Consider the following 22,630-nt stretch of genomic DNA (forward strand, 5'->3'; position numbering starts at 1 on the left):
TAATGAAGTTCTCACCCTCTTACATTCAGTATCTTTGTCTTGTCCTTTGAATGGGTGTTTTACCTACGTATGCGTAACACTGAAATAGCATGCATTTGTCATTTGGAAAATAAGCGTTCACTGAGTTATGCAGATTTTCCAAATGGTAGCATATTTCACAGGACATGGTCAGCAAATCACGTTTGCTAACACAGCCTCCAGTCTCAGAAAACAGTACTGTGATGCTGTCAAGATCGCAAGTTTTCCAAAATTCTTATATTAGCTTGAAAGCTCAAATTTTATCATTCATAATAAATTTTTAATTATTGTCAATTTTTATTGTCAAACATTATTTTATTGTCAATTATTGTCAAAAATGTTTGTCAATTTTTCCCTTAAAGTGACAGGTCACTTCATTTAATTTCTGAGAAAATATCTGCCAAATACTCAAGTCTGTATCTATAGTTTATCTTTTGTTCTTTCCAGTAAAATGGTATTTATTCCATGAAGAAAGGGGCTACTTCAGCTCACAGCTCAGTCTCACAGGTGCTTTTCTCTGAGATGTCTTTGGACTTTGATTTGTGGTATGCTGTTTATTAAAACTGCATTGAAAATCTCTAACCTTTTATTTTCTTAGATATAAAGCAACCTTTCATCAATGTGATGTTTGTAAGAAAATTTTTAAAGGCAAATCAAGTCTCGAAATGCATTTTCGCACGCATTCAGGTAAAACTTAATGGGTAGTTTCTGAATATTTTTGTGCAGTTATTCAGGAGTAAAATATGGACATTTAAACTTTGTTGTTCTTGGTTAAATTGTTTTGTTTTTTTTTCCTCCATTACGATTTTTACTCATTATAGTAAAGTTGATGTTGAGAATGAGCAATAGTCTGGTCTTCTATTATATAAACTTCAGTACTTTTGACTATCATTTTGTACAATTTGGGAAAAATTTTTTCCATAGGGAATTGACTCAACTTTTAGCTCTCACTTTCCTCTTTCCGTGCTTCCTCTAAATCTGTGTAACTCTGAAGACGTTTACTTTTTTTGAAAAGAGTAATTCAAATATGACCTCATTGTCTTGCTTACCAAGTTAACCACTTACAGTTTTCCTTTATACAGTCAGTCGTCATATATAGGTAGTTATAGAATGGTTTGCTTCAGCTGCTTTCTGGAAGTTGTCATTTTCTAAATCGTTTTTCCCCCCTTGGTGCTACTGTCATGTTTTGCAATATAGACTATGTTGGAATCTTTCTTACATGTTGTCATAGCCCTTGTTTGACATCTCATATAAATTAAAGGCTTAACTCATTTATGCATTTATGGCTGCTTTGTTTTGTATTTAGTTTGGATTTTTTCAAGCTGCTTTTCTGGAGGAGAAAAATAATTGGTTTCATAAATATCAGAATGAGAAATAATTGGATTTGGGCAATTTCAGTAGCAAAGAATTGCAGTAAAAAGTTTGCCACTGATACAGTGCTCCCGTTAAAAATACACCTCCCTCCAAATGAACACATCCTAATTTATGGGGTACACAAATAGAGGCTATAGTGGGAGGAAAAGCAAGCAATAATAATAGTGGCCTAGGTTTATCAGATACTTATGCTGTGCCAGGTACAGTAGGCAGTATTAACTTCATTTTCTCATTTAATCCATTCACCAACTCTGTGAGGTAGGTACTATTAATATTCCATATTACATATGAGGAAACTGTAGAGAAGTTGGTACCTTGCTCACTTCTGGCCAGTAAGTGGTATAGCCAGAATTCAAACATAGATCTGTCTTAAATGTTTGAGGCCATTCTCTTTACTGTTTTATGATAGCATATAGTATTACTGCTCTTACTAAGTTTTTGTAAATATTCACATGGAGAATATGCTACTTAAAATCTTTGTCTTGCCAAGCGAGCGTATTTCATACTCAATTTCATTTTTTTACTCATACAGGTGAAAAACCATACAAGTGTCAAATTTGCAATCAGTCTTTTAGAATTAAGAAAACCTTAACAAAACACCTGGTTATTCATTCCGATGCCCGACCTTTCAACTGTCAGCACTGTAATGCAACGTTTAAGCGGAAAGACAAGCTCAAGTACCACACTGACCACGTGCACGGCATAAAGTCTCCCGATGACCCTCTGGGTCCTTCCGAGGAGAAACTCGTGTCCTTGCCAGTAGAGTACTCATCTGATGATAAAATCTTTCAAGCAGAAACAAAACAATATATGGACCAGCCCAAAGTATATCCGTCGGAAGCCAAGACGATGTTACAGAACGTGTCGGCCGAAGTCTGTGTGCCGGTAACGCTGGTTCCCGTTCAGATGCCCGACACCCCAAGCGATCTGGTGCGTCACACGACCACCCTTCCACCCTCTTCTCACGAGATCTTGTCGCCACAGCCTCCGGCCACTGATTACCCGCGAGCAGCCGATTTAGCTTTTCTGGAAAAGTACACTCTGACTCCTCAGCCTGCAAATATAGTTCATCCAGTCCGACCTGAGCACATGCTGGATCCTAGAGAACAGTCTTACCTGGGAACCCTACTGGGCCTGGATAACGCTACTGCTGTACAGACAATTCCTAGTAATGAGCATCATTCGTGAGGAAATGGACCCATTCCACAGACATTCCGTTTTTGGATGGGTATGTGCTAATGGTGGTCCAGCGCTGGGGGCCTTTCAATTAGGAGGGCTGCTGTTTTCTTCATTTTCTCTGGTTTCTAGATTCTTCCGAACCGTCTCAAATCAAGAAAAGTATGTATCTCTGTTTACAGAACATAAGAATATTTGGACACATTTTGAGGTATAATATTTGAAGTGAACATTTTTGTGATTTTAAAAGATGATTTAGTGCTAATTTTTAATTGTATCTCCAGCTTTTCAAAATTATTAGCTGCTGACATTATGAGTTTTTATTTTTTTAATCATCAGTGGAAATTCGATTCTTTAGTCTCGTTCCTCTTTTCTCCCTTCCCCATCTTCCAAGTTCAAGGACCATGCAGCCTTTTAAGAAAGAATTTATGAGACGATACTGATGATTTGGAACTGTTCCTTATCCTAACATAAGATTCATTGTTATTTCTTCCAGATTTTTAAAAAACTGAAATTAGGAATTTGATTTTATAAGACAGTTTTGGATACTTCTGTGTTGTTTTTCATCTAGCCGTAATTTCAGGTTATCATTATGGGGTCTTTTTGACAAACTCAAAGCCAGAAAGCTAATGTAAGATTAGCTTGTTCAATGAAATGTAGAACTGAAATAACCACCTAAATGATTGGTTTTTGCCTATGCTTCAATTATTATAAATAAGAAACGCAAATCTCGGTCTATGCATTAAATTATACACGTTGAAAATGTGTTAAAAGCAAGATATGACAGTTTTAAGTAGGCATGTTTCAAGGTTAACTTCACCCTCTGTGCTCTGCCGTTTAGTTCAGAAACATTAACACTATACAGCATATAGCTTCATCTCACCAAGGGAGGGGCAGTGATATCTAATTCTTGACATTTAATTCACAAGCTACTTTTGGTCTCATTGATCTTGGCTCACTGAAACTCTAGGAAACAGATAGTGCATACATAAGTGTTAGAAAAGATGCCAAACAAATTATAAAATTCGTGTCGAACTAAACTCAGTGTTGTTTACTTTAATTAAAGGGAACCACTACTTGTATGCAGATTTCCATGTAATCCAGATCTTTATTTTTGCTTTTCACATAAGACTAATGTTATCCTTGATTTTTATTTTGGTATGAGAGAAAAGTTGAGCACGTGGTGAAAGGAAATAGCCGTTACAGCAAAACCTCACTGATTAAAACTAATGGAGGAAAAAGTCAGTCAGATGATAGGTAATTATAAAATACCTTTAAAGATGTGCACTTTCCATATCTTCAAGTCAATTTAAACTTAAACTAGGATAATGTTTCCTAGTGGAGCTGCTTGAAGGATTAGACTAGGCAGGGTTGATTTTTTTATTAGCATGTCATTTTTATGTAAACTACTGGAAAATAGCAATTTTAAGAGTTTTCTATTTCCGTTTTGTTTACACTCCTAATTGCTTTAAGCACTTTTTTTGTGTAAACTGTAAAGTCTGGCCCAGCCCTTGTGAAAAAAGTCACAAATAAAATAATGAAGTTTTAATGAATAAAATTTAACCACTTAATAATGGAGAAACGTTTGCTGAAGCACTTAAGAAATGAAGGTACTTTACAGGACTGTTCACCATACTAGTGAACATAAAACAAAAGAAAAAGGTGTTGAGAATTGAGGCACTTAACCAAAGTAGATCTTATAAATAATAAAACCAACTTGACTTTTGCCTCATTTATTAAGATTTTGTTATAATTATCCTAGGACCAGTAGATCTAATTGTGTATTAATTCTTCTTTTTAAGGCACTCTTTTCTGTGGAAATGTTATATCTGGGGTACTTAACATGATTGAACTTGACTCTATGAGGTACTATTAGAATGCTAGTCTTTCAAATTGACTTTTAAAAATACGTATCTTTATCATAAAGAACAAGACTTTTAACTAAAAATCATGCTATTATGAAAAGAAATCATGCCTAAAAATGAAACCTGCTTAAGCCAATGTAGAAATGTTTGGACTTATAAAAAGGCAGATGGTACATACATGTATGTGTATGGTGTATTATATGGTAGCAGAAAACGAGGGTGTTGCATTTTCACATTGAAAAGAATACTTTGTTTTTTGAAGGTAGTTACTTTAGGGTTCTTTTAATAATAATCTAATGCTTTAAATACATGATTTGATTGTAGGAATTGGTTTACAGTGTAGAACTTTTCTGGAATACATCTCTTCTATAAAGTGAAATTTAAATATATTTAGTTATTGTAAATAATTTAAACTCATAGTGGCTTACTGTTTTAGAAAATGCTTTCACAGCTATCTCATTTAAACCTCATAACCAGCTCTGACATAGAAAGGACAGGCTGTATTCCCATTTTAGAGATAATGAATCTGAAGTTAATTAAGGTGAAGGACCCAGTTAAGCTCACATCATTTGTAAGTGGCCGAGCTGCTATAATAACCAGGGAGAGAAATGTAGTGTACTAATGAATGCTTACCATGTACCGGGCACTACATTTTCTCATGTAATCTTAACTAGTCTGGGAGGTAGAGAGTATAATTCTTATGAAGAAATAGTCTCAGCGGATGAACAAACAAACAAACAAACAAACAAAAAAGTCTGCCTCTAATTTCCAAATTAGAATATAAGAAATTTTAAAATTGTGAAAACCTCATGGATTTGGGCAAACTGAATGTATAAGTTTTTGAAGTTGGCACAAAAAAATATGAAATGAGGCCTACTCTTTTCAGTTATTTAACCTTTTGTAATATTTGCTTTGAAGTATTTGGGACAAAAGTTCCATTAACTCTAAAATTCATTAATTCTGTATCTGTACTTAAATTTTGCATCTTGCAACTAAGTTTAGCCTCATTCAGAATTTATTATTTTATGAGCATAATTTATTGTTTTAAATTTATTTTTAGCTGATAGCAGTTAGCACTTAAATATGTAAATTGGATAATTTATTAAGTATAGAAATTTGTTAACCTAATCAGTTTTTACTTAAATGCACCAAAGATTTTTAGTAGGTATTAAAATAGTATAAAAGAATTTAAATTCTTTGTTGTTTGAATAAATATTTGTCCAAAGAAGCACAGTTGAAGTCCTACAATTATGGATTTAAAAGAAAAAAAATCATTAGTGTGTGAATACTAAGATTAAGTGTTTGTGTTTATATGTATAAAACTAAGAACAGGAGAAAATACTCTGGGAATAGTCATACTGACAAATTAATTACAAGTAAGAATACTCAGTTTTTCTCAGTTTAATTGAATGTTATCTTTTAAGTGGACACTATTAAATGCAAAATAATAAGCTTATTTTTTACACTACACTATTAAAATCAGTTTGCCTTAGAATTTTTTTTAAGACAAGGTGAAGTTATTTTTGTAAGAAACCCCACCTATTTTTTGCGGCCTAAAATACCATTTACTGTTAGGGTTTGTTCTTCATGCCAGCACGATTTAACGAACTCTGAAGGTATTAAGCTTAGCATACTTTTAAGTAATTTAGTCATTTATAGCTGGGAGAAGAGGAGTTGCAAAACGAGGGTTTTAAACTGGTGCTTTATTAAATGACTTTTAAAAGTGATGGTAGGTCATGAAAAAGGTACACTAATAATTTTCTGTCAACCTTTAAAGTGTCAAAACATCTTTGCAGAGTGACTACTCGTATAAACTGTTAGTTAAGGGCTAATAAGTAAATATCATTCATTGCTTTTCATTCTATAATTGCAAACAAAATAAAAAAACAGTTAAACTGGTATGTTTATAAGTTTGAGTTTTCTTCCTTCCAGATCATTCTACGGTTTCATTGATGAAAAGTCAGATTTGGAACATTAGCTCTTTGTCGTGTCCTTCATACCATTCTTTTCTGGATTGAATCTTTGTGCCTTTTCAATGAGTTGCTTAGAGTTAATATTATCAGATGCTTAGAGTTGATTCTGCTGGCTAGATCGTACTGGTTAATAAGTGGGTTTGATTTTGTTGCTGTTATGGCTCTCATGTTTGTGTTGCCTGCTGGTCAGGCAACACTTATTTTTTTAGGTTGCTTTACGTTTATGTAGGGAAATTGGCACTAAATACTAGTGTGAATATTTGTTTTTTGTTTTTTAATCTCTATTAGGCCTTTATAGTCACTGTAAAGCCACTCTGGACCTGTCTGTACGTTCTTACTGGAGGAATCTGACAAGTCAAATAAAATGAGTAGTGTGTCTGCCTCGCGTCTCCTCCTCCCGCCCTCCTCCCCTTTTTTTTTTTTTTTTTGCATAATCAGTTACCATAACCACACAGTTCTACACTGAATGGCTTCTTATTTCAGTTTGCCTAAAACTGAACCAAGAGGTGATGGTTGGAGATGAGTTTCCTTTTAGGAGCAGGATCCCAATCAACATACAGAACTTGAGTTGATGAACTCAGGAAAAGTTAGGACTTGTGAAGTTGTGTTTGGATCACTCTAATAGTCAGTGCCAAATTTCAAATGACTAAAAATGTATTCTTTCATAAGGAACACGTAACATTTCTAAAACTTTAGTATTATAGTAGATGTTACTTCCTATTAGAGTGAATAATGGATAACGTGAAAATAATTTTTCTAAACAAGTTTTAGGAACTATAGACAATTCTTCCTTAGATCCTCCCTTTTTCTTTTGCACATTCCTCTCTCGGTTAAGTCTATAGTGGTTTTTATGGGGGGGCATCACCCTCTGTATTTCCTCCAAAATTATTTCTACTTAAAGATACTTTTATCCTGGCATATTAGCATGCTTTCTGCACTTCTTCTTTGGGAGCATTAATAAGATAGATAATAATAGAATTAGGTTGTGTGGAAGATGAGAGAAAGAGGTTTCGTAGAGAGAGTGCCTATGATTTGTTTACTCTTCATGTTTCAACTTGCTGTGTATTGATCTTAAATCTATGACTATTGAAGAATCCCCAAAGAATTTAAATTTAGCCTTTGCAGCCATTATATAGAGAAATTAAGAATTATATTCAAAAAATAGAGGTTATACAAAAATGGACATACCTTTTCTTTTTTTTCAAATTTTTTGGTAAAGAAATAATTTCAGTGCTTGCATTCCTGTTGGAAATTCTAAAACCTTTCTTGAATGAAGAGCATGTACACTTAGGGTTCCTCCGCCTCTTTGCTTGGTTTCCTGCTTGCATTAAAGTTGGACAGTGTACAGTGGTGTAATTACAAAACTTGTTCCTTCCAACAATCGACTTTTCTTATCCCTATAGGTAAAACTATTACAATTGTTGAGTGTGGCTGCCAAAAAACGAGTATAGAGGTGGGCATTGAGCTGCTCCAGGGTGTGTAATAAATGTTCTCATTTAGGGGATTTATGCTGTATATTAAAGTGGAAATGCTTTTGAACTTAGTTTTCAGTCTCAAATCATAAGTTTTGCTTTGAATCATTGAGGACATGTTTAAAAGCAGTTACAAAAATATCTGAAATACCAGAATTCGTTACTTTGTCAACTGTATGTAAGGTATCTTGTCAGTTTTATAGATATTTTGGCTGTCTCTTGTGTTTCTTAAGTACAAATGTCTTTATAGAAAAATTCAGTTCTCTGTGAAGACTAGACAATGTATTGTATATTGAACTAGTTCTTTGTGTTATTTTGATATTTAAAATAAATACAAAGTTCTTTGGTCCTCATAAAGCCTATCTAGGTTTTATTGAACACATTTCACAGCATGGGGATGTGGTGCCTCCTTAAAAACTGAGTGCAAAGACCATGAACAAATGGAAAACCAAGGATTCTGGGGCACATTTACTTAAATTTTATTTATTTCTCGTAATCTAGATATTATTTTGAAACATTTCACATATTAAATATAGAAACCATTAAACTATTTAATGGTTTTAAGTGGCTAACATAGATTCAAATACTAACAGTGACTGCTATACCTTGTTGAGTTGAAACAAACGTTTCAGTGACTTATACTTGCAATGTTAATTTGATGAATAATATTCACAGTATGAAATAATGAATATAAATTAAGTGTCTTTGAAAATTATTGTAATTCATACTAACATTTTTGTTTAAGAAAAACTGTGGTAGTGTTCTTATCAATCCTAAAGGATTCAAGAAACCTCTATAACAATTTTAAATATTAAGGAAACGGTTCAACTTCAGGCCAAATTGGGTGTTAGTGAATATAATTTCATATCTCACCTTCCTCATTTCGTTTTTCCACCCTGGGACTTCTTTCTACATGTCCTGTTACCCATACCCATATCCATGCATTATTTTTAAAGTTTCCTGCAGCCTTTAGAGGCAGTATGATATAGTGGGTAAGAACAAGGTTAGAGCCAAACTCCCTGGTTCGGCACTTCCCAGCGGGCTGGTGTGCTCTGTATTGCTCACCTGTAAAATACAGGTAGGTGATGGTACTTATCTTACAGGGTTGAGATGAGTATGTAACGGGCTTAAAACAACCGCTGGCATATATTAATAGTAATAGTAATATACAAGCTATAATAATTATTACTAGATGCCTACAGTGCAAGTGTATTTGTCAAGGGGTTGCCTGTAAGAACCATCACGTGAATTATTGGGAATCTCACCTTTCATCTGTTTATCTAGCTTTGCTATCAGTATCCCGAGTTAAGAACCAGCACGGAAACTTACCGAGCCCCTTACCGAGTGCGGTCAGTCACTGAAATAAGCCCTTTCACACAAACTATAAATTTAACCGTCTTCATTTTCTTCCATTCAGACCAGGAAACCCCGAAAGAAAAGCTAATGAATATAATTCTGGGCGGGGTATATTGAATAAGAGGATTGCTTACGCCAATTTTTGCCTACTTAACGGTTTTACTTAAGGTTGTCCCTGGCAACCGCAATGATTGCTGCTTTTCTTGTGGAAATGGTGCTACTCTCCTCCCCTCAACGCAACCTGTTTACAAAATCAAAAGGCGAATTTCAATTGTAAGCGATGGGATCCAGGATGTCGCAAAGACCCCGCCTCGGTTTTCGGCCCCTCGGCCCAGAGCGACAGGCGGCGGAGCAATCATTTAAATGAAGCGCTGTCGTCTCATTGGCTCGGCGCTGCTGCTCACTGATTCGCCCTTGTGCTCATTGATTCGCCCTTCTGCTTACTGATTGGCTCTGTGCGGAGGTGGGCGGTGCCGCGCGTGCCCATTGGTGGAGGAGGGAAGTTTAAGCCGAGGCAGATATCACACCTGTGTTGAACTCCCTGTCTCGTTTGCGAGTTCGCGGGGATTGTTTCTTTTTTTCTGGTGTAAAAGGCGACTGGAAGAGAAAGGGAGGTGAGTTCGCTCCCGCGACCTCCGCAGCCGCCCCTGAGGGAAGCGGTGGGCGTCCTCGGGGTCCCCTTCCGGAGCGGCTTGCGGGGCTCGATCTGCCATGGCGACGCGGCGTGTGGGACGAGGCTGCGGGGATGAAAGCCCCGCGGAGCCGAGGCCGTCGGCGAGGCTGCGGGGGCCCGCGGCCAAGGCGGAGGCGGCATCCCCGCCGGTCCTGTCCCTCAACCACTTCTGCACGAAGCCGTTCCTCTGCTTCGGGGATGTGCGCCTGGGCGCCTCGCGGACGCTGTCGCTGGCCCTGGACAACCCCAACGCCGAGGAGGCCGCCGTGACGCTGCCGCGCTTCCCGGCCGCCGCCCGTGGCTTCAGCGTCTGGCCGCGCGCCTTCGTGCTGCAGGTGGGTCGTAGCGGGGGGCCGGGCCGCACCCCTTCTCCGCTGCCATCTCGCCACCCTCCTGGGAGGGGTGCGGCTCGGAGAGGAAACCCGCAGAGGAGAGGCCCTTAGAGGATACAGTCAGATCCTTCGCTCACTCGGGGGAAGCCCTGGTCCCCAGCCCGCAAAAGGGGCGTGGGCGCCGACAGCGGGCCAGTGCGCGTGTGCACAAGCATCCTTACACGGGTTTCAATGGACTGTTCAAGTAGAGAAGCATTTTTCGTCGCCTTGAAGCGTTGAGAGGACTCTTGCAGTTCTAAAGTGATAGACGACACTTTACTTTAAAGTAATAGGCGGCACTGTACGAATTAATTACCGTTTTTGCAGATTGCCAGGAGTACTTGGGTTAGAGCAGCGTTTTTATTGCTTCCTCTCGCTCAGTACGCGTTTTAGTTTCCTTACGTATCAGGGAAACTGACTCCCTGTAGAGTCAGGGTCACTACTTCTTCAGGTGGAACAGTGAGCTGCGTTTTGGAAATACCTACAGCCGACAAATGAAAAGAGCTCTTCCGGGTTGTTTCCCACCCGTCTGTGCGGTGGGTAATTGTCTTGTTCTAGTGTAGCTTTGACGGCGAACGAATCATTTGATTTTTATGAACGTTGTTTCAAGAAGTTCCCCGGGCAGGTTTTCTGCATGGCATTGGCCAGAGTAATGTTCCCATCATTGTCACCCAAACCCAGAGAACCTAAGTTCTTCTTTTGACTGCTGTGGCCTTTCCGTGGAGAAGAACCTCTGCAAATGTGAAGACAAAGGTGAGGGGGGCTGATTGCTTGTGTAAACAGGGGCTTCCCGAGGCTGCGAAAGAGGCTGTCACTTAGGTCACCGGCTGGAGTGTAAGCAGCCCTGAACCTGCCCCTCCCCTCTAGTGTGAATGCTGGCTTTTCTTTCCATGGCAAAAGATGGGTGTTTTGTCCATCGACATAATTGTTCCTCTTTTTTGTTGTATGGAACTAAAGTTTTTCTGTTTGTTTTAGAATTTACTCTTTTATAGAGTAAAAGTTCACTGTTCTAATTTTTAAAACCAGGTGTTTCTGATGTTTGATGGTTTCTGCTTTAAAATAAAACTTGTCTCTTTTTTTTGCCCTGAAAAACAGCAGACACAGGTTTGTTCTGTTACATCAGGGTTTTGCATTTGGGAAATTCCTGCCAGGCTGTGGGATGCAGATGTGAGAGTCTGTACCCAGGAGTCAGACTGCTTGGGTAGCAGTATGACATGGGCAAAACACTTAAAGCTTTCTGGACCTTGATTACTTCATCTATAAAATGTGCATAATCACAGAACCTCCTTCCTCGGGATGTGAGGATTAAAGGAGTTCTGGAAGATGCCTGAGACTGGAACATTCGTGTTTAACAAATACCAGTAATGATGGTGGTGTGGACTTGACAGAAGTTTGTGGGAAAAAGAAATTTAGTTGATCCTCTATTTTTTTTTGACAAAAGTCTTCATAATGCAAATTCTAATATATTTGAACTAGAAGTACTGTATATATTCTAAAGAAGTAGAAGTATGTCATTAGATTTTAAAAAACCATTGATGATCAAAATGATTTGGTGACTGTCGCATTGCTTCATATACAATTAAGGTTTTGTTATAATTTTATTTTGTTGTGAACCTTGTTATCATTAGTGGCTTTTTTACTTATGATGATATGAGATAGGTTAGGAAAGTATATTTGACTTGTTAAATGTTATTATGGTATAGAGTGTTGGGTGACTAACAATTATTAATCTTCTACTGTATTCTAAGATGTATATAGTATGTTTTGGCTGTTATGCATCACTACTGTTACAGTCATTCAAAAATGTGTTCTTTTGATTATAGTCTAAAGAAAAAATTGTTATTTCCGTTAATTGGACACCATTAAAACAAGGCCGAGTGAGAGAGATTGTGACATTTCTTGTAAATGATGTTCTGAAACACGAAGTCATATTACTAGGAAATGCAGAAGAGCCAAAAAAGAAAAAGGTAATAAGTTTTAATCATTTTGTGATTTACTCAAAAAAAATAGTAATATGTAAAAAATTATTTTGCTAACAGCCTTGAAGTGAACGACATACATAATTTTCCTTATTAAAGGTACTATTCAACAGCTGTCAGCTGAATTTATATGTTTTGCTTATTTTTGCAGAGGAGTCTTTGGGATACCATTAATAAGAAGAAAATTTCGGCCTCTTCAGGTCATGAGAAGAAGATTTCAAGTATTCAAAATGTTAATAAAACATTTAGTGTTTCCCAAAAAGCTGACAGAGTTAGGAGCCCACTTCAAGCTTGTGAAAATTTGGCTGGGAATGAAAGCTGTTCCCCAACAGAAAATAATTCTTTAATCCTTGAAGAAAATAAAATACCCATATCACCTATCAGTCCCGTTTTCAAAGAATGCCATGGTGAAACTTGCTTGCCACTTTCTGTACGTCGATCTACTACCTACACATCTCTTCATGCACCTGAAAACAGGGAACTGTTGCAATTAGAAGGTGCCAACATTTCCAAAGATTTTAATTTTAATGAGAAAGTCATAACCGACATTTCCTTTAACTCCATGAATAATATTAATGGCCAAATTGAAGAGGATAATAAACTTAGTCTTACCCCAAACTATTCTTCAACTTTGAACATTACACAAAGCCAAGGAAATTTTCTAAGTCCAGATTCCTTTGTAAATAATAGCCATAAAGCTAATAACGAACTAGAATTAGTGACATTTATTTCACCAGATACATTTATGAAAGATAATTCAAGGCCTGTGCATTTGGAATCAAAACCTGTACATGAAATTTATCGGACAATTTTAAGTCCAGATTCTTTCATAAATGATAATTATGGGCTAAAGAAGGATCTAGAATCGGAGTTAATTAATCCAATTCTATCCCCTCATCAATTTGTAAAAGAAAATATGGCATATATATGTATATCTCAACAAACCTGTAAATTATCACCATTATCAAATGAAAATGCTCAGGCCTCACAGTCTCCTCAAAGGCAGAGAAAAAATGAAGTTTCACCATGTGTTCCTGAATGTCAGGGTTCAAAATCTCCCAAAGCTATTTTTGAAGAACCCAAAGCTTTAGAAATGAAGGCAAATCGTTACAGTTTTACAAACCAAAATCCGCCTAAATTTTCTGCAGTTCAGGATCTTAACAATGGTTGTAGCCACAATACCCAACATCAAAGACGCCCGATACTTTCTGCCACTGTTACTAAATTGAAGCCCGCTTGTACCAGAGAAAACCAAACTGAGACTAACAGACCAAAGGCAAAAAGATGTCTCCACAGTGTAGTGGGTGAATGTGAAAAAGTAACTGATACTCAAGAAGGCAAAGATGTGCTTCATTCGTATCTCCCAGTTATAGATCCCGTAGGAAGTAAATCTGAGGGTGGTAAAAAGGTAATTAATCCTTCCTCAAAGACAGCTTTCGTTGCTCGTAAAAGAAAGAGTGAAGGAAACAGGGAGGATGGAAATGTGATGCTTACAGTTACAGAACATGCAGAAGTGCAAGAAATCAAAACAATCCATTTTTCTCCTGTGGAGTTTAAAACATCCACTGTTAAAAAAACCAAAACAGTGATGACACCTGCCTCGAAATTTATTAGCAACAGAGAGAAATTAAACCTGAAGAAGAAAACTGGTGAGTTGTTTGTAAAAATTTTAATGAAAGTTTACTTATAAAGGGCATATTTTCTGTTTCTTTGGGTTTCATAAATTTGCAATTGATAAACTTGAATTAACGTATACTTTTCAGTTACCAAATTGCTTAGTGGAAGATGGGACACATGTAATGTGGGGCTGAATTCTGAAATAGTTGTGCTCTTGTTCTTATTTAAACTTGATTTTCTGTTCGTCATGATTTTTCTGCATTACTTCTGATTTTTAAACATGACTGCATTAAAATACTTATCTTGATTAGTGAGCTTTTGACACCCCGTCAAGTGTCCGACCCAGGGAAGTACTTCACTTGCCTCCCCTTAGTGAAGATCTATACTGGAAGGCCAGGGAGGTGCCTGGTCTCCACACTACCGTCTGATGGAACGCCGGAGAGGTCTCTGCGTGCCCTGTGCTCCTGGCCACATCCTTCTCCCTCTGCCATTAATTGGGAATGAAGATAGGCCCCACAGATCTGCATTCCTTTGGAAAAAGCCTCCTTGTTCCTTCCCCCATACTCACAGCCCTACTACCACAAAGAGTCAGGCCTAATCCCATCATGCCCTTTCAATCCACACTTTCAAACCACACTGGTTATTTAACAGATGATTTAAAAGAATCCTACGACTCCTAGGAAATATCACACATCTGTATTTTTATCTCATATCTCTTTGAACAGAGCTTAACTGGACCCATTTTCTGTATCTCGCCACCTGTTTAAACTGTCTGTGTCTTCTGGGTTCACCATCTTTCATTGATAAATACCTTTTTTAATACTCCTCATTTTGTTGCTTTGTGGAAACCTGTTTGTCCCCTGAGAACGCTGCTTGCATTGTGACCCTCTCACTTTGTGTCTGTTTTCTCTCCTACTCTTCTGACCTTGGGGCTCCTGGTGGGATACTGGACCGTCTTCCTTCTCATATCTTCTTCCAGACTATTATTTCTCCTTCCTTAAAAACAAACCAAAAAAAAGAAAGAAAGCAAAGAGCACCAGAACAGTTGGAAGCTTGTTTTCCTACTTGTCACAGTGAAACATTGCTCTCAAGATTTTTCATCCGGCTTATGATACCTTCTCCAAACTACTACTGTCATTGTTCCTTATGATTTCAAAATCCTGGTAGAAGGTCCTTTCAGTATCCTGGCCTTTTAGTTCCTACCTACTTAGGCCACACTCTCCTGCGAGGTCTCCATCTCTGATTTCAGCATTTTCTCTAGAAACCCAACTCCAACATTTTTCTACCCTTCCAACACCTGCAGTCCTTTACCCATCACCATTGCCGCAACCCACATCTCTGACATGCCCTCACTTTATTTCTTACTCATCTTGGATTCCCTGGGTCATTATAATCACTTAATTCACCTCTCTTACCCTCATTGTGCTTGTCTAGAAAATCCCAGTCCCAGTCTAACTGCCTACTCTATGCCTGAACCTTGCTGGTGGGTCTTTAAATTCATGACCTCTAACCTCAAGTAAGCCCTTACCTCGGGCTATGTTTTCCTGGTTTATTGACTCGATCACTTTGCTGCAGACTCTGTCAACCTCCCTTTTCTCCTGACACCTCTAACACCTCCCTGCCCTCGGGACTGATAATGGTCGCTGTCAGTCATTGAGCGCTTTCTCCAGGCGCAGTTGTAAGTGCTTTACTAGTACTTCCTTTAACACAACAATTATACAAAGTAGGTTTATCATTATTAGTTTTAAAATGAGGAAACTGATGCTTTCAGAAGTTGCGTTAAGGTCACTAGGTAGTAAGTGATAAAGCTGGGGTTCTAGCCAGCTAGTGCTGTGGTCCTCCCCTGAGCTGGTGATCTGTTTCCTGTTTCCTGGGGGAAATAGAATTTTGAAGACACTCACAACTGTCCTCGGACTGAGCTGTGCACAGGCGATCATGGGAGCAACAGGGGAGGCACGGTGCTTGGCTTCCTGTGAATGACAGGACCTGGGAGATGTTTCAAGGTCGGCTTCCTGCAAAATCAAATAGTTCCAGGCAGAAGGAGTAGCTTGTGCGAGGTTTCAGAATCAGGAATTTCTCCTGTTTTTGTTAATGTTCAAATACAAAGACCTTTATAACCTAATAAATATTATGTCTTAATTTGGTCATGTTCCTTATTTTCATAATTGATATAGATTGGTGATCCCTCTAAATCAAAGCTAAGCCAACTTTTTCTCTAAAGGACCAGATAGGAAATATTTAGGTTTTGCAGGCCATATGATCCCTGTCTGAGCTACTGAACTCTGCCTCAGAGAAGGGAAAACTGCCACAGGCAATATGTAAATGAGCTTGTGGCTGTATCCACAATTTTATTTATGGACACTGAAATTTGAATTTCATACAATTTTCATGTGTCATGAAATATCATTCTTTTGATTTTTTTCCCAACTATTTACAAGTCTAGAAACGAGGACCATCCAAAAACAGGCAGCGGGCTGGATTTTGCATGTGGGCCTTAGTTTGTTCTCCTTTGCTTTTATTCTTTGTCTGTAGTAGCAGTATAAGTTGCTTTTGAGGAAGTGCACTGCTATTCTGGTTATTTGCCACTGTGGTGTTTACTGCGCTTTTCTTTGTAGGTACGTCCTACAATCTACCTCAGTCACCTGGGTTAGGAATCTGGAAATCATGGAGTTCTCTTTCTCCATCACTTTCCTAGTCAGCTGGTTCTGAAGGCTTGTTGGTTGTACTATTAAAATAACTCTTCTCTAATTTGTCTCCACTGCTTCTGTTTTAATTTAAGTTCTCGCAGCCAACCTGGGTCACAATAATTATTTCCATTTAGCGTTCCATTTTTAGTCTTAACCCCTTTCATTCCGTCACCCATTGTTTCCTAAAGGATTGGAAGTCTGTCACTTCCATTGTAGCTTTTATTGGCCCCACCAAGTCATAGCCTAATGCCTGGCACGTAGTGTTTGCTTACTTTGTGCTAAATGGATGTGATCATGGAGAACCCAAATTTTAACTTTAAATCAGTTCATTCAGGAAATTTGTTTTTTAATGCTGTTTTTCTACTTTGTAATTTTTTTTAGAGTCATCAGTGTACAAAACTCCTAATTCTAAAACAAACAAAAGGCGAAAACGCATTGTCCCAGTGGCACAGTCTAACTTGACCTTCATAAAACCATTAAAAACAGGCAAGTGTTTATCGTCTTGACAGTCTTTTCAAAAAACCGACATTGAATGAAACACTGATTGCATTTCAAATGGAAATGAATTGAACTTTGTTGTTGTTAAAGTGTGTATTCAGATAACAATGAGGATATATTCTTAGACTTAATGAAATTGACTAACAGTGACTTGGCATTTTTAAAAAACCAAGGAGGTACGGCCTTAGTTTCCCTTTTTGCTTTGATTGCATTTCGTACCCCAAAATGCTTTGCACTATTTCCAGCAAGTGGAAAAGGAACTACTGTTCAGTGTTTTAGGTGATTTTACTAGTAAGAACAGTCTTTTGCTTTATATTATATAGTAATTTAAAAGAAAATTTCTTACGCAGTAACCTAATTGTATTCTTAGACATTCCTCGACATCCAATGCCATTTGCTGCCAAAAACATGTTTTATGATGAACGCTGGAAGGAAAAGCAACAACAGGGCTTCACTTGGTGGCTAAACTTTATATTAACTCCTGATGACTTCACTGTAAAAACAAATGTTTCTGAAGGTAAACATTAAATTGATATTTAAATAATACTCTTGTTTTAACAGATAATGTTTAACATAAATTTTTCTCCTTTATACATATTTTATTATAGTTAATGGCATCGTTCACTAATTCCTTGATATAAATGCTACAGATTGTGTAGGTGAGAAATTTGGGGGCATTCAGGACTAAAAGTACTGAACTTTTACTTTTTCTTCTTACTTTTCATTTTCACACATCAGCCAATTCAATTTCCTGGTGAATTATTTTAATGTAGATTCAACCTGAGTTAACAATGAAACATGGCTGCTGAGAAATCCAGTTCAGAGTAGTGTAGCTGCATTAATGAAATATAATGTCCTGGGGAATACATTTAAGTCTGTGTCGCCTGATCACTTTAGGGAGAGTGACTCCATCTTCTTTTTTATTCTTTTTTTTTTCATCTCTCCTTCAAGTACCTTAGTTTAGACATTTGTAGGCAAGCTATAGAATTACGAGAGACCTGAAAACCAGTTGCTATGGGGAGTTTTTAAACATCTCAGTGTTTCCTAGAAAAGAGAAGACTTAGGTGCAGAACAAGGAGGAAACATACTGTCCTTCGAACATTTGAAAGGTTTTCTCCTGAAAGAAGGAAACAACCTTTGTGCCGCTGCTCTCCCATAGATGTTACAGGGATTGATTCAAGTCAAGAAAAAGAAAATCCTTGTAGATACTTAACCTGTCCAACCATCATATGGGCTCCCTCCTAGGTAGTCACTTCTAGATAGCTGCAGTGTTCAAGCAGACTGCTGAGTGTTTTTTACGAATCGTGTATATAGGGTTTTTATATCAACGGATCAGATCTTGGATTAGATGATCTCTTTAAGGTCACGTTTTTTCCCTCCAGAGTAAACAAAGCCTGTTTTACTTCTCTAGAGAAAATTTAGTTTATAAAAATTCAAGTTGTATTTCAAAGTTCAATTGATTTAAAAAAAATCACATTCCTTTTTTATTGCATAACAATGATGGAAGCAGAGAACCCAGTGAGGCTGTTTGGTCGGCTTAGAGATGATAATGTGTAAACTGAATGGTAGTGGTGGAGGTTGTGAGAAGTGGTTAGACTTGGCACACCTTTCTCAGGGAGGGCCAGCAGCTTGCAATGACAGGTTGGCCTAAGGCACGGAGTGAGTGGTGACATCTTTATTTTGAGGTGGAAAAGGGGAGCGAAAGCTTGGAATGGGCCCGAATAGACTCTGTTTTAGCCATCTCAAAGTGCATTCACTGCTAGATTGAAGGTTATATTAATGTACTGTTTAACCAGAAGCATTCTTTCTTTTGTTTTGACCCAGTAAATGCTGCTACTCTTCTTTTGGGAGTGGAGAGTCAACATAAATTAAGTGTTCCCAGAGCTCCGACAAAAGAGGAAATGTCTCTCAGAGCTTATACTGCTCGGTGCAGGCTGAATAGATTACGTCGTGCAGCGTGTCGTTTATTTACTTCTGAAAAAATGGTGAAAGCTATTAAAAAGCTTGAAATTGAAATTGAAGCTAGGCGGTTAATTGTTCGAAAAGATAGACACCTCTGGAAAGATGTGGGTAAGAAGATTATAGAAATCTGAAGATTAATTCTTTAAAAACACTGGAGATTTTGTATTTCAGAGTTAGATATATACATGATTTGGCTTTGCTGCCTAAAATCTCACATACTTAAATATGCCCATATATATTTGAGTGGAAGTATAGTTTATTTAAATTAACTTTTTCATATGTGATTATCCTTTCTTTCCACTGATGTCTTTCCATGAAATTTTATTTATTGTCTCTGTTTGATTAGTGGTCTGAGCTTTATTGCTTTTTATCTGTGTTTCAGGAGAACGGCAGAAAATTCTAAATTGGCTGCTGTCATATAATCCTTTGTGGCTACGAATCGGCTTAGAAGTAAGTATACCTTTCAGTTTCTGAAAAAAGGTTACTTTTCAAATTATATACTTTTAAAAGGCAGCCTTTTAAAAAAGTTTCTATTTTATTTATTTGTTTATAATTAAAGTTTATTGGGGTGACAATTGTTAGTAAAGTTACATAGGTTTCAGGTGTACAGTTCTGTAATACATCATCTATATATCATGTGTGTTCACCACCCAGAGTCAGTTCTCCTTCCATCACCATTTATTTGATCCCTTATATGGTTTCACTTATAAAATCATTTGGTTAGCTTAATTGATCTTTCAGTTTAAAAATTACGGTCCTTTAATAAATACTGATTAGGTAACTAGACAATGCTGTTATATATCATCGCCATTTCATTTTATGGCAATTTTCCTGTTAGTTTCTTAATTTGGTACTAGATATAATAATAAGTATAGTAGGCTCCTTTTTGAGCATTCACAAATGGCAATACCAGGCTGTTTTAAATACATTTACAAATTTAAAACTTTACAAAACCCATTGAGGGATGTATGATTATTTTCACTTCACTGACAAAACAGAAGCTTAACTGGCGAGTGACTTGCTGAATGCCAATAATTGATCAGGATTTGCATCTACACCAGTCTGATGCCATTGTGACCATTATGATGGAGCACAGCTCATAAAGTTGAGTTTTTCACATGGTGCATAGTAGCGCAGTAATATTTAGAATGTTGAAACTAATTGAATTAGAAACATATTAGTAGTTGACTGTTAAAAATATGCTTTTGTTTAAAATTTCTGCTGTGTTTTCATTTCCTTTAGTCTTTTACTGGTCTAATTTTATATTTTCTTTAGGCTTTTTACCTTTGTCACGTGGGATATCCTATTCAGTTTATTCTAGGTTTTGGAGTAGAACAATCTTTGGGACTGAAAGGAATCTTTATAATAATCTAGCTTTATTTATCAAGAAATTGAGACCTGTAGAGAATAAGCCCGTTAATGTCACATGGGTTGGTAGTGTCCTTGCTAAGATTTCTTAATTTATTGAATTGAAATTCAATTTCTTATTTCTTTCAATGAAAGGTTAATGACAAAATTGCATAGTAACTGGCTCTGCTTCGCATGTCAGATAATTCTGGAATGTCGACTAAGTAGTTGACCCTCTGTTTTTGTGGCAGAGGTGGAGCGCGGGAGAGGTAGACTTGCAGTGCCTTTTCGATGTACTGTGCATCACTTCCATTCATGTTCCACTGCCCAGACCAAACACAAATGAGGCCGGAGTATATTATTCTCCCACAAGAGTCATCCAAGTCTCTGACCGTTGGTGGGGGTGTGTAATCGTCTTACAGGGAAGGGAGGGGTGAAGAACTGGACAAAATGTTTGAATTCACCACCAAACCTTAGCTTCTGTGAATGGGCCTGGTCTTTGAGGATTTTAAGAAAGTATCAAAGGCCAAAAAAATAAGTAAATAATGGTAAAGTTTCTCTATTTTGTCAGGTATTAATACTTTTACATGCTTTCGTCCCTATATTTTGTCAGTGTACAGTTATTGAACATAATTTTATCCGTTTTTAGTTTTTTCTAATTTCTTTAAAAATCATAATCATAAGCATAGTGGCATTAAACTGACTTCATATTTAAATCATTATTATAAACACATCTGTTCTTCTCAGATTATTTCCTTAGATGATTCACAGATGGTTTTTAACTTATCTGTCAGAAAATTTAGAATATGTAGGTTTCTGTTGCACCATCATGATATCCTTACTGGGACAGTTATAATTAAATTTGAACAACATACCAATATTTGAGAGTTCTTTAGCTTAAAGGAAAAAAATGAAATGCAAATATTGCTCGTCAGAAGATTTTAAAGAATTTATCTAAATTCTCAGCTTTTGTCTTTTTACTGTAAAGTATACCATATACATTAAGAAAGACACAAAACATATATGTACAGTTTAAAGGCTATTTGGGGCTATCTGTGTCACTTCCACACTATTTCGGAAGTAGAATATTGCGAGTTCCCTAGAAGGTTGTTGCATGCCTTTCCGTATTTCATCCCTCTGCTTCTCAGAGATAACATAGTCCTGACTTTAGCTTCAATTCCCTTCCAGACAGTTTTTGGAGAACTCATAGCTTTGGAAGACAACAGTGATGTCACGGGGTTGGCCCTGTTTATTCTGAAGCGCTTACTTTGGAATCCTGATATAGCAGCTGAGTACAGACATCCCTCTGTCCCTCATCTGTATAGAGATGGTAAGGAACTCTGCCCGCACCACGTTCCCCACCCTGCACGAAGGGCTTCTCGTGCTTCCTTTCTCTGAAAATTTTACCTGCTAGAGAAACCAATATATACATAGGGTCCTTTTTCCACCGCCCTCCCGCTTCCCACCCCCATCATTTCCTCCATCACTGTAATTACTTTTATCTGCTTGTTGTCTCTACCCACCTTCTCCCCCGACATGGCTCTAAGCCCTATGGAGATCGTATTTGCTTTAGTTTGCTCTTGTCTGTGTGGCACTTAGGATGGTGCTGCACGTCATAGGTGCTCATTAAGTGTTCTGAACTGAATTGCTTGGTGTCTTTGTGCCTGCGTTTCCTCCTGCATGGATTGGAAATCCATGGATTGGATTAGAAATCCGTGGTGTGTGCCCCATGTGGTACTGTATTAAATGGATTCAATCATGTAAAGCACTGAGAAGGGCATGTGGTGTTACTGTGTGCTCGCTGTCACTCTGTTTACTAGCACATTATCATCATCATATTTTATGGTTCAACCAGCCTGTCAGAGATTAACTTGCTATGTTTTTTTGTACTTTATTTAAGGTCATGAAGAAGCTTTGTCTAAGTTCACTTTGAAAAAGTTATTGTTGTTGGTTTGTTTCCTCGATTATGCGAAAATCTCCAGACTTATCGATCATGATCCTTGTCTCTTCTGTAAAGATGCCGAATTCAAGGTATATTTTTCATTTTATATGTTACATTTTATATTTAAAATATAAGACCTTTGCTTGCTTTTATTGTATATTTTGTCTTTACAAAATGTTTCTCAAAGAAGAGAATGCTTATCTACTGAGTTCTTTCAGTAGTTCTAACACTCTACCAGCACATCACCCTATTCTTAACTTGGATTTGAGAATGAACAAAACTATGCTTTTGAGGGATTAATCTGTGGGGAAATTTCTTTC

General features: G+C 37.4%; 2 protein-coding genes across 3 annotated transcripts in view; both read left to right on the forward strand.

Moving 5' to 3' along the window:
* ZBTB41 (zinc finger and BTB domain containing 41) overlaps positions 1-8,224 on the forward strand; it is a 30,401-nt gene extending 22,177 nt beyond the window's left edge. The window contains exons 10-11 of the mRNA XM_033099714.1: positions 617-705; positions 1,925-8,224. Coding sequence (XP_032955605.1) covers positions 617-705; positions 1,925-2,580 — 745 coding nt within the window. The 3' untranslated portion in view covers positions 2,581-8,224. The remainder of the gene's footprint in view (positions 1-616; positions 706-1,924) is intronic.
* A 1,518-nt stretch (positions 8,225-9,742) lies between these two features.
* Positions 9,743-22,630, forward strand: part of ASPM (assembly factor for spindle microtubules) — a 41,652-nt gene continuing 28,764 nt past the window's right edge. Inside the window, exons 1-9 of one of the 2 annotated variants that reach the window (XM_033099711.1) lie at positions 9,743-10,242; positions 12,102-12,245; positions 12,409-13,906; positions 16,943-17,047; positions 17,430-17,576; positions 18,884-19,129; positions 19,404-19,471; positions 21,557-21,698; positions 22,269-22,399. In XM_033099711.1, coding sequence (XP_032955602.1) covers positions 9,946-10,242; positions 12,102-12,245; positions 12,409-13,906; positions 16,943-17,047; positions 17,430-17,576; positions 18,884-19,129; positions 19,404-19,471; positions 21,557-21,698; positions 22,269-22,399 — 2,778 coding nt within the window. In that variant the 5' untranslated portion in view covers positions 9,743-9,945. The remainder of the gene's footprint in view (positions 10,243-12,101; positions 12,246-12,408; positions 13,907-16,942; positions 17,048-17,429; positions 17,577-18,883; positions 19,130-19,403; positions 19,472-21,556; positions 21,699-22,268; positions 22,400-22,630) is intronic. The other variant, XM_033099712.1, reaches the window with a different exon arrangement.

The sequence above is a fragment of the Rhinolophus ferrumequinum genome, chromosome 27 (genome assembly GCF_004115265.2).
Source record: "Rhinolophus ferrumequinum isolate MPI-CBG mRhiFer1 chromosome 27, mRhiFer1_v1.p, whole genome shotgun sequence".
In the NCBI taxonomy this organism is placed as follows: domain Eukaryota; kingdom Metazoa; phylum Chordata; class Mammalia; order Chiroptera; family Rhinolophidae; genus Rhinolophus; species Rhinolophus ferrumequinum.